The 12,302-nt window shown below is 42.2% G+C and overlaps 2 protein-coding genes across 2 annotated transcripts; both read right to left on the reverse strand.

Moving 5' to 3' along the window:
* Positions 1 to 579: 579 nt before the first annotated feature.
* Positions 580 to 5,445, reverse strand: LOC109465956. The gene is made up of 4 exons (XM_019763446.1): positions 5,080 to 5,445; positions 1,792 to 1,889; positions 1,555 to 1,649; positions 580 to 1,104 (listed from the first exon to the last, which is right to left on the reverse strand). Exons 1-4 carry the CDS (start codon positions 5,216 to 5,218, stop codon positions 696 to 698), a joined length of 741 nt encoding a protein of 246 aa, XP_019619005.1. The 5' UTR covers positions 5,219 to 5,445; the 3' UTR covers positions 580 to 695.
* A 1,825-nt stretch (positions 5,446 to 7,270) lies between these two features.
* LOC109465866 (leucine-rich repeat-containing protein 15-like) lies at positions 7,271 to 12,290 on the reverse strand. The gene is made up of 8 exons (XM_019763354.1): positions 12,190 to 12,290; positions 11,654 to 11,842; positions 11,067 to 11,338; positions 9,690 to 10,555; positions 9,198 to 9,361; positions 8,369 to 8,565; positions 7,885 to 8,064; positions 7,271 to 7,513 (listed from the first exon to the last, which is right to left on the reverse strand). Exons 2-8 carry the CDS (start codon positions 11,820 to 11,822, stop codon positions 7,271 to 7,273), a joined length of 2,091 nt encoding a protein of 696 aa, XP_019618913.1. The 5' UTR covers positions 11,823 to 11,842; positions 12,190 to 12,290.
* Positions 12,291 to 12,302: the final 12 nt, after the last annotated feature.

The raw sequence follows: 12,302 nt of genomic DNA on the forward strand, positions 1-12,302 counted from the left end.
CCTAATAAAGGTATAACGTTAAATCGTAGGCAAGACCATCCTGAGGTAAACATATTGCATTTGCTTGCAAATGTTACCTTTCTAGTTAGAATTTGTTTTGTTTATTCCTTCAAAGGCATTTTATAGTGGCAAACCAAGACTTTCAAAGTCAATTTTCTGGTTATTCTTTTGATGTAGCAAGTTGAATCAAACTATCGTATCCCAAAGTGATATCTGTGAGCCTCATAAACCATTTTAATGTTTATCCGGTGGTTATCGCACCTGACCAGGGATTATCTCACCATATACACCTCGGGTCGGGGCATTAACGCTTTTTTGTTCATTGGCTCAGCATGCATTCATGACATTAGTGCAATACTTTTATATCTTTATTTAGTCAGATGTCCATGTTGTATAAATGAACCTAGTTGGCTAACACATGTTGTAGTTTTGCCAAATTAACTGTTCCATCTTGCTATAGGCTGTCGATTTAATTATGTGTGTAGCTTTGATATGTCATTAATAAGATCTAGAGGGATTTAACAAACGTGGAAAGTGCATCCCGTGCTCACATTATGAATAGCTTGATGTCCTGTAAAATTTTTTGAAGATTGTCGAATTAGGCCAATGTGATAATTCTGGGCATCTTTCCCTTTAAAGCTTTCAGGTTTATAAGGTATTTGATATATTAGATATACCAACAATAACAAAACTTATCAAACCATTCGATAGCAATCGTATTTGTCAGCTAAAACGCCAATGTGTTCTGCCTCTCCCACCTCATCACCAGTTCCCTGCCAACCGGCACAGAGCAGTAGCAGGGCCAGTAAACCCAGCGCGCCTAAGCCCAGGAAATATTCCCTGTCCAGGGCCTGTAGATTGCTGGGGCCTCGTATGAACAGCACAGGGTCTCCGATCATGTCTCCACCGGCAGCCCGCTCCAGTCGTGTTCTACTGCTCATCACGATTTGTTTCAGGATACCGCCTGGTAAGAACTGTGCGCTGCTACAGTCCAGTGTTGCGTAGTAGCCAATCACGGTCGTTCCTCTCTCTGTTCCGAATGGAAAGTGTGGGGATGGGTGAACACTGGCTAGGCTCACGTTCCCTTGCATCAACTTTGATATCCTTAAAGGCAAAAAGACGAGCTTACACTTGTTGCAATGCCGCTACCACGTCATATTTCGATCATCCTGATTAGTGGAAAATACGAATGCGATGGTAAACAAGAATTTATGGAGATCTCAGACCTCCATGAAATATTCAGACCCTGTTTAGGGGTGACTGTGTCTATACTTCTTTTTTCTTGTAAGGGAAACAACACCAGCGGTCAAGGATTGAGGATCTAGAGGCCATGTAACGAAAATGCCTGTGAAAACACCAAGCACTACCAGATAAAGACGTTATTAATAGCCTTCTTCCTTGCAACCTGACCTAAGGGCCATGCGGAAACACAGACACACGCACCTCCCTCAACACAGACAATCATGTCAAAAGTAATACCTTCATGGAGGCTAACATAGATAAGCAGAAGTTACCATGGCAGCGTATGACATTGATTAGTATTGATCTCTTTACCTGTAGTCACTTTGTGTCACTGAAACATCTCTCAATACAGTCGCTGTCCCTTCCGTCAGTATGTTAGCTACAAGTTGATTTGTCTGCTTTGTTATCTGAGGGGAAAATACACACCTAGTTAGCACCGAAGTTCAAGCCGCTTCGAAGTAGAGAGTACTTTACAAAAAATACAATCAAAGACAATGCCATTAAAACATTTGACCATTAAGACATTGAAGATCTGACCTTAAAGCTTACCTTCTGTCTTTGGACGTCTATTTCAAAGACAACAGTGTTCTTCTCCCGCCCGTACGTGTACGCCATGTCCTCGCTGAGACTCGCTGTTTGTCGTCTACCTGAGTGTCGACGTCAAGACCAGTGTTATCATAATAACATGCATAGCAGCTGCAGGGTGAACAGTGTGAAATGTTAATGATTTAGTTAATTACAATTATTTATTCATTTATTTTTATACTTATCTATATCATATGACACGACGTTCAGCACTGGAATTCCAATACTGAGGGAGGAGCTTTAGCACTGGCACAAAGCCGATCCGTACTGGAAAACCAGCGCTCGACTTTCTTCAGCGCTGGAACACCAGTGAAGAAGGCGTTACTTTTGTATATTTGCGATTACAATCTCTACTGGATAAATAGGGTTTTCATGTTATCCTGGCCAGTTTCGCGTATCTCTACGTTTTTCATTAGGAGCCAGTAATGCTGAGCGATCGTCGGGATAGCGCACTGAAGCGGCCATCAGATACCATGGCAATGATTGCAGATATTAAAAGACGTAAAGATCACTCGCAGTGTCTGGCGTGTAATTGTCGACTCCGTCAAGGATAATGCTAGAAGGGAAAGCGGTATCCACTCGTTTTGCTCACTGAGATAACGACTGGGGGACACTGTATAGAACTCCAGGCAAACGTAAATCCAGGCAATCGTCCTACCTCTCAATTAACTTCTATCTGTATAGAAATGTTACTAAGATAAGAAATGTCTCAGAAATAAATGGCGACATCCCGTCCTTTTATCCTCTGGGAGATATATACATGCCAACTGTGTGTCCTTCTTGGATCATTAGTTCTCAGTAGTGGCCCCGTCCATCACGCAAAGGTCGGGTCACACAAGACGACGTGTACGTTGTATCATCAATTAGAGTTCAAAGATCTCATACCTTCGCCAAATGATTGAAAACGTTCAGTAATATTCCACTGTGCACAGTAGTGAAACCACTACCACGTTTGTCGAGGATTGTACGTAGTATATGCCACTTCGGGGCGAACCCGGCAGCATATAATAGAATGAGAGGATTCATCAACTTTTCTAATAAATTATGCAAATTACATTCTAATTGCTTTATCGTCATCTAATAATGCCAAGCATCACTTAAGGTACCTACCTAACGCGTTTCTGTTGGTATATATTTACGGCATAAAAACGAAATAAACCAAATTTTGCCCAGTCTGACAAAGTTGTATCCATTTGCTCAAGTAGTTTTTCAGGTGATCTATCTTAATATAAAATACCTATGACGGTTCTATATTTCATTTCATCCGTTATCTTAACGATTCTAATCTCTTGGGGATTCAACACATCCGTATCTAGATGACGAATTACGGGTAGTCAAAAGGAATCGAATACCCATCTTCTTTGAAAAATAGCAGGCATCACAATAGCAGATTCTCCCTGACGACTCCGACCCTGCAGCTACAATAATGTACCCCACACATGCATTTTGCACAATCAATCATTACTGCCGTTTAATTTAACTCGCATAGGAGCCTGAATCGTAAACTAATCAATGTGGAAATAAGCGCCTTTTAGTGCCTAAGGAAATGGGCTCTCTCTTGAGAAATACGAACGTTAGGCCACAGCAAGTAAATTTTAAGGACGGCATCCTCCGCAGACTCCAAATCTAATGCGAGCGGGCGAACAAAACATCACAGGCCAAATAAAAGATTCCTACATTTTTAAATTTTGACATCATAAACCTTGTTAAACAAGAAATGATACACATATTGTGCTAAATTTACTGTCAGCTATAACAACATTCATTTCTCACCGAAACAACTTTGAAAAATAAAAGTTTTCAGTTGTTGAACAAATAGTTTGGATTCAGTGGGAACATTACATATACACAGCCACCATCAAATATAAAAGGCGAAATAGATCTCTGAATCAAAGTAAAATATCAGATCATTGTCTTGTCTCCTATCTTAATATTTATCTGCCATCAACATTCAGACGTGAACAGAAATCTTCGCCCATTTTAGGCATGTTGATCACTGCCAGAAGGCCACAAAAGCTTTTTTCCACAATCAGGCGAAAATTAATGTGCGCGTTGATGTCATCCATAAAAAATACTTGTTGTGGCCTTAGATAGAATGCTATGATGACAGATAAGTAGGGGCCATTTTACTTCGTTCACAATCAGCAGTTGCCGATGTGACAAATCAATATCGATATCGGTAAAAGGACCTATGGACGGGTCCTTAGTTATAGGCGTGTTCTTTGTTAAAAGGGGCCGGCATTATGTAGCATTTTTGCACCAAAACTGAAATATTCAATCTAAAAAAACATTTTTGTGATTGTAATTTATTTCACCATTAAACATATTTGTGCAGTTACCTCACATTTCTGATATTTATAGTTGACGCCTAAACAGCCAGCACTAGTTTTTGCACAACCCCAAACTACCAGAATACAAAGTTTAACATGGTTGACTGCTGTGTTTCCAGCTTTTAAACACACTCATAATGCGTCATAATTTGCATCGTCATAATGTTACATAATGCAGCTTTAATTGTTTCGTCACTTGAAACCATTTAAGAATCCCATGGTGTATACGTTCTGGTGTATGAAACCATTTAACAATTTCTTGACGTAATGATTTCTGGCACTTGCTGTCATTTCTCTTTAATTGCACACAGTTCTATATTGCTGAGGGAATAGAAATATTTAGTTATGTCTATATCTACAATACTGACACCAATTTAACATGATTGTCTATTCTGCACTCCAACTATGAAATGATATCGATGCCAGATTTTCTTGAAGTAATCAAGGCAAGCAAAATACACAATAAATGGGATGAGCGCAATATACTTAGTTTGTATCATATTTTAGTAGGTCTAGAGGCACATATCATGAAAACAAAGGTACAGACGCCTCAGATATGCAGATATGTTGCAGTTGAGGCATATCACGACCCCCTAAGCCCCTGTCACACATTCAAAACCTTCCCCCGAACACCAGGCGACCAAGTTTGGCTGAAGGTCGGGAGTCGTCCGACTGGATTTAGGCCAGGCCTACCTTTCAATACCAATCGAAAACCAAGAAAACCAACCACCACACCCCTACTACCTACTCCCGAACACCAGCCAACAACCAGCCAACCAATGCCGAACCTCCCGTCTACACCCGAATGATTTAAACATTTTGAAACATTGGGCTGGTGCAGCCGAACACCAGCCGACGGGTGTTCGGGAGGCCACGTTCGGCTATTTGTAACAGGGTCTGCATCAAATAACACGTTTCTTACCGGGTCCTTTGATTCTGTCCTGCACACAGATTGTCCTTGGATCAGTTCCTCTGACTTGACTTGTCAGAGACAGGGTGAAGTACATCACCCCAGCCGTTCTCCAACACCACTCCAACATCTTCCAGCGAAGATTCCACATGTTCGCAGATCTCACAACCTGTATGTGATTCCCTATAAATCACCAAGCAGATCCTTTGGTGGCTGCAGAGACGGTATCAAATTGGGCAGACAGTATCTTATTTGCCAGGCAGTTAGCTTTTGTGTTGGTGTAAAAAAAAGAGATACCAGTACAGGAAACAAAGCCCGATAAAATTGCCTAAATCACGTCAAAATAAGCCGAAGCCCAAACCTCTGCTTGGAGAGTAGTGATTCACCCACTGTCAACTCTTGTCTGTGTCTTAGAGACGGTTACGTTAGGCCACAGCAAGTAATTTTCATGGATGACATCAGCGCGTACATTAAGTTTCGCCTGATTTTGGAATAAAAAGAAGAAATTTTGTTGCCCTCTGACAGTGGTCAACATGCCGAAAATGGGCAAAGATGTCAGTTGTCATACCGGAACGTGGATGGAAGATAACTATGAAGAGGGGAGACAAGACAAGGCTCTGATTTAATGTTTTGATGCAGTGATGTGCTTCATTCCTTTTATACGTGATGACGGCGGTGTACATGTGATGTTCCCAAAGAATCAAAACCGGTTGTACAATGATTGAAAACTTTTATTTTTCAAAGTTGCTTCTATGAGAAAGGAATGTTGTTAATAGACGGCGGGAAACTTAGCACAATATAGACATCATTTATTGTTTATGATGTCAACATTTGAAAATGTAGGGACCTTGTTTTTTAGGCCCGCCCTTTTTTGGCCTATCGCATTAGATTTGGAGTCTGCGGAGAATGTCATCCATACAATTTACCTGCTGTGGCCTTACCGACCAGGCGGCACTTCATAACGGCGTATCTTTAGACAATAAATCATGCAGCGGTCCAATGATTAACACGTCGTGTGCTCTGGAGTCTGACGGCCCGGAGATTCAACACGTGGCGTTACAGATGGAATCTGCTGGATCTAGACAGGCAATTACCTTCGGGGTTAATCATCATTATCGGGCACACATACATGTAGTACTTGTACGGGGATGATCACGTATCCGTGCTGTTGGTCTAATTATCAAGTATGTTTATGATTAATTTTTTTTGTTGATTGTATTATACACGATGACACGACTTCCCCACCTGTACGGTGGAGTGACGCCCAAAGAGCCTCTTTGGTTAATCAGTCTAACTGTGTACCAAAAAAACCCTACGGATTTGGTGCGCCAATGTGTCAACAGCTGCACATTTGCCACCGAGAGCCGTTAATTTTTTTAAATTTTATTATTAATAATTGTACATGACTCTCATTTTAATTTTTTACCCGCGACCCCTCATTCACTGGACCCTGTTGAAAAGCAGCCACATGGCCAAACAAGTTATCGAGACTAAATAAAGGCTTTGATTGATTGATTGATTGATTGATTGATTGATTGATTGATTGATTGATTGATTGATTGATTGATTGATTTTAAAAGCTCAATTTTGAAAATATGCATAGCCACCAACATGTGACGACGCTATTTGGCATCGCGAGGTGTGTAATACATGCTGTCATTTAATGCATCATCAATGCTTTGTGAATATCAAAGTACTACTGTAACATTGCTTTACATGCCTGCTTTGCATATTGGAACGCGGGTACCAAAAGTTTTGCCCATTTTGTCCAAAGCAAATTGAACATTTTCACTGATATAGTCGTGAACCTGACATTTCACTCATGTTAGTCGCGTATTAAAGGCCTTTGCCTTTTGTAATAAAGGGTTGTTATCATTGGACGACGATCTATATATCATCCCCTTTTGGTTATGGCTGAGCTGTGGGTGTTTTCATAGCCTCCTGTGCAGGCCTCTGGGCGGGTGGGAGTTTTGATACTGCGTTTTGTAGAAGTTTTAATGCGTTCTTTTGCCGGCCATCCTACAACCAGCCGCCCAGAGAAGATTTGTATCCGTGGCGGCTGGTTGTAGGATGGCCAGCAAAACAACGCATTAAAGATTCTACAAAACGGATTATCAAAACTCCCACCTGCCCGGAGGCCTGCAGAGAAGGCTAGTGTTTTCAGCCCGTGTGCACTCTCAACAACCCATCCAGCGGTGGTCCTCTACCTGTCGGTAGTGTCATGATCATGAGGCCCGTCTGTGACCCTGAGACGGACCGTTGCCGTGGCCTTCCCGAGGTAGTTGACCGCCATGCAGCTGTAGGTGCCCGAGTCGTCTGATGACGCTGACACGACGACTAGACTTCCGTCTGACAGAACGTGGAGACCCGGATGTTGGGAGTCAGAGGTCAGACTCACGCCGGTAGGGGTAGTCCAGATGACCGCTGCTTCAGGGCAGGCCGTGACCTGAAGACGGTGAGTGTGGAATGTTCGCCCATGTTATTAAACACTGTTGCTATATGATAGTTTAAGTCACCACCGGACTCCTTTGCAGTCTGAATAGATTGTAGAAATCGGCCGAAAAAGAATATAGCTGGACCCACTCATTGGCCAGCCAACTCCCCTGGCCAGCTATATGCTTTTTAGGCCGATTCTTACTATTTACTTATTCTTACTATTTACTTATTCTTACCGGCCGATTCTTACTATTTACTTATTCTTACCTGCAAAAGAGTCTGGTGGAGGCTACTAGTATATGATAGTTACAAGTTTGCTGCTGCGTATATTATCATTTGACAAATCATCGTGATTTATGATTTATGTGGTAGGCTACCTACCTGACAATTGAGTACTGCCCCTTGTCCCACACGGACCACTGTGGAGCTCCCTTTGGTGTCTATGGTTGGTACTGCGTAGTGCGGACAGTCGCATTTGAGAGTGTTCAAAGGTACCTTCCGCAGGACCTGTTTTGTCAAGTTCCCTGGGCTGGCGCATTCAAGTGTACTAAGATGTTCGGCCTGCAGCAGGGGCAAAGTTGGGAAGTCATATGCCCAAAAACAGTTACTCAAGCAACTGGATATGATTTTGAAAACGTCAGACGTTTCAGCTAGTATCCACTAGCTTTCGTCAGTGACTGAGAGACCAGAGGGGAAAGCATATATAATGATGGGTCAATTTACACGGTGCATCCCGGGGTAAAAAAAAAATTTCCTGCGACAATAATTTTTCAGTTTTTTTTTTTTCAGTCTCATGACTTCGTGCTATTATATATGGACAGTTTACACGGGGCATTTTTTTTATTTATTATAAGTTCAAACCTACCGCAGGTGATCTTGCATATTGCGCGTACTCATACATCTGACAGTCACACTTCCAAGGGTTGTCACTCATGTCTTCAAACTCCATCAAATCTCCGTAGAAAGTCAGAGGTTTGAAGACTCCTCCCGGCAGGAACTGTAGATAGTTGTTGTTCAGCTGCAGCCACTTCACCTCAACGGATTCGTTGAAGGCAGCGCCGTCTAATGTATAAAATCATAATGTTGCCGTTAAACCTGCTTTTAATCGTCTTCATGTGCTAATAGCCAGTAAATACGCCATCTTTGGTCGTCACATATCTATGGCTTTGAGATAGTCCCAGTCATTGAGTAGACTCTTTTTACACATTCAACCAAGTCTTTTATTCAGCCTCAGGGCAATTCGTAGACTGAATAAACGACTTGGTCGTGTAAAAAGAGTCTCTTTACTCAGTGACTTACCAACCTGATGAAACTATTTACGGAGTCCCAGTCATTACATCTGACCTCATGAATAAACTTACGTCGGGTCCTACTATGACAAAGCTTGTGACGGAAAACGTTTTTTTTTCTATTATAACTAGGGATAAATCTTGATGGAATTAGCCAGTTTGCCATTGATTTCAACAGCATGACACTGTTTTTGCGCAATGTAAAATGGCACCGGCTGGGTCACTTTAGGTCAATTGGGAAGTCTATTGAAAAATGCGTGGAAACTTTGATGCGGTTTCCTTGTTCTCTCTCCAATCTTGTCACTATATTTTTATAAGAAGACCACTTGTCAAAGCAGGCCACCTTTGCTAGATTCCTTGAGTGAGTTGTTGTCTTGGACACGTTTGACTGTATTTGGTTCTTACCTATGATACGAAGCTTGGTGTGATCCAGATGCACACTGAACAGCACTCCGCCCTTGAAGGCTCCCGGGCCCACATATACGATAGGGTTGTAGGACAAGTCCACTTCTTCCAGCCGGGTTAGCTTGTCGAATACAGACTCTGGCACTGACGTCAGATTGTTGCCACTAAGATAAAGTTAAAGTGTGTCAAAAATTTGAACCTTTAGGAAAAGGAAAATCCCTAAAAGGGTTGGACAACACTGTACAATCGGGGTCTGTTGGCGCGAATAAATGTCCTTTTAGGCTAGCGCTGCTGCTTTGATATATATTTTTGGCGGCGCCTCAGGGGGCGCCTAATGGTACAGTATGCAAGAATTCTAGGAATTGTACAGGTATTTTATCCACAGGCATGGAATGTCCACAGGAATGTTTCACAGCTCTGGAATTAACAACAATCAGCTTTTATTTTTTTAATAACATTTAAAAGTTTCAAAGTAAGAGTCATTTTACTTACTTAAGGTTTAGCGTTTGAATAATCGTCTGGTTGACGAAGTCACTGGGATGGAGAGTTGTGATCTCGTTCCCAGCCAGATTTAGCGTGTCTAACTGGTTGATTTTCCCGAGCGCTTCCGAAGGAACCCGAGTGAGCCTGTTATCGGCGAGGTTCAAAGTCCCCAACCTGCCGAGTCCGGCGAACACGCCCGCGTCAATGGTGCCTTTCTCTATGAAATACTTTATACCAGAGAGACCGAGGGTAGTGATGCTGGGGATATGGGAGAACTGGCCCTGTACGAGGGACTCCAGTGGGTTGTAGGACAGATCTAGCGTACCAAGTGAACCTGGTAGCGGCGGTACTTGGGAAAGTAGGTTAGAGGACAGCATGACTTGCCCTATTCCCTTCGGTAGCGGCGAGTCCATGCGCACAAGCTTGTTGCTGTGCAGGTTAAGTGTCTGCAAATTTGAAAGGTTAACAAACACCTGTCCTGTAATGGCGCGAATTTGGTTGTTAGAGAGGTCCAACCCACTGAGCTTGTGAAGTCCTTCGAACGTGTTTTCGGCCAGTACCACTATCTTATTGTTATTTATGCTTATAATTTCCGCATTATCCAGACCCTTCAGAGCGCCTGTAATGGTAGACAGAACGTTGTTATCGAGCAGGAGCATGTAAATCTTACTGAAAGCCGAAAGTGCTCCGGGCTCAATGACAGAAATGTTGTTGTTCTGTAACTGGATTTGTGTCGCTCCTTGTGGAGCATCGAACACGCCTTTCCTGATGTCCCGGATGCGATTGTTTTCCAAGCTGAAGACGATAGAGTTGGACAGGTTGGAGAAAGCTCCCACTTCTATGGTCTCGATCTCGTTGTTGCCGAGCCTTACCGCCTAGAACAGAAGAATGGAGCTTGGCAGGTCCTATGTATATGTCTGGTGTCGTTGATCATATATTATCGTATAGCCGGGAGGCGTCGACCAATGAGAAGCCTAAATGTCCTATCGGTTATCAAGCCATAACATCATAAGTGGTGAATAATGAAAAGAGTGATCGGTTATAAAAATAACCAACCACTTTTTGGACCGTACCATTATATAGGGGACAGGGCTAGTAGTATTTATACATATTGTAGTTTATCTTCCACTTCATAAACCACTTCATAAAGCACCTCGCTCGCTACGCTCACTCGGTGTTTTTTTCGGTGGTTATTGCAACTGACCAGGCATTACTTCACCATATACACCTCGGGGCGGGGCATTAATCCTTTTTTTTTTTTGGCGTTAGTCCGATCATTATCAGTCTACTTAAAGGAGAAGTACTAAAGTATCATAATAATTATATTATCCAAGTGACAGTATTTGTTGGATACATCATAGAACCATACAGAAGGTTAAAACATACCTGTAAGCTTGCCAAGTCATTAAAAACTCCCTTCTGTATTTTAGTCAGCTTATTTCTATCTGCAACCACACTCTGTAGCTGCCCACAGCCCCTGAAGACACCCGGGGGGAGGTCGGATATTTGGTTGCTGCCGATCTCGATGTCCACAATCGCTGGAACATCGTCAAAGGCGCCGACCTCGATGGTTTGTAGTTTGTTGTTGAAGAGATACAAGGTTTTCAGTAGCGGGAGACCGGCCAGATCGCCTTTCCGTACCACACGGAGTTCCGTACCTGAGTTAGGGTAGTACAATTACCACATTTTCCCATATTAAACATAAAGTGTCAAGAATTATTTTTGGATAGATGTTTTATAGAAAATACAATGGCAGTTTCATGTGCCATTTCTTCATAGAAGACAAAAATCTTGAGTTATATTGTGTCTATTCAATATACTTAATATACAAGTATTCGTGAATTTACAACCATGTTTGTATGAACAATGTGCGTATGTGAGCCCCAAAGACAACCTGTCCCAACCACGATAGACACGATACAAGGCTACCAAATCATTTGATCGTAGTTATTGTTGAATTTTTGAATCCATACCTTTCATCTGCAGGAGAGTAGTGTTACTCGGGATGCCTTTAGGAATATGGTCCAGAGTCGGGATGTTGCATTGTACTGTGGGTACATCGCCGAAACATGTACATTCTGGAGGGCAGGCGTGCACAGCATCAATCAATGCCACAAGAACGCAAAGGAATGTCCACCACATTTCAAACAAGGTGCCTGTTCCTGGATGGAAGAAAACTTGACATTCACAAAGTGTGTATTTTGTAGGAATCTATTAATGGCAAAAGAAAGAAACAAATCCATCTACCCCCACTGGTTGACAGTTATCAGCGACCACTTTCTCAACTTTGCTAATTAATAATTAGAAGGTATAGCGAAGCGTTAGTCATACTAAAAAACACAAACTCATGAAACTCATTTCAGAATAGCGACAACTTGAAGGTCAACAGTATGCCAATCTCGATCATAGTTCATTGTCACGATATAAAAGGTCGCTAACAGGTGACATATTTGTTACAACGAGTGAGCAACAAGCACTGATTGTACTATTCAATGATCACATACGTTACCTGTGATAAAGTAGGTGTAAAATCTACCCACAGGAATGCTCTGTTCCAGATGTGTGGAGAAAATAAACACAGTCCAAAGGTTCTCCTAGCGCAGCTGGTCGTATACGCGTAGC

This window comes from Branchiostoma belcheri, unplaced genomic scaffold (genome assembly GCF_001625305.1).
Source record: "Branchiostoma belcheri isolate BF01 breed outbred unplaced genomic scaffold, Haploidv18h27 scaffold16, whole genome shotgun sequence".
In the NCBI taxonomy this organism is placed as follows: Eukaryota; Metazoa; Chordata; class Leptocardii; order Amphioxiformes; family Branchiostomatidae; genus Branchiostoma; species Branchiostoma belcheri.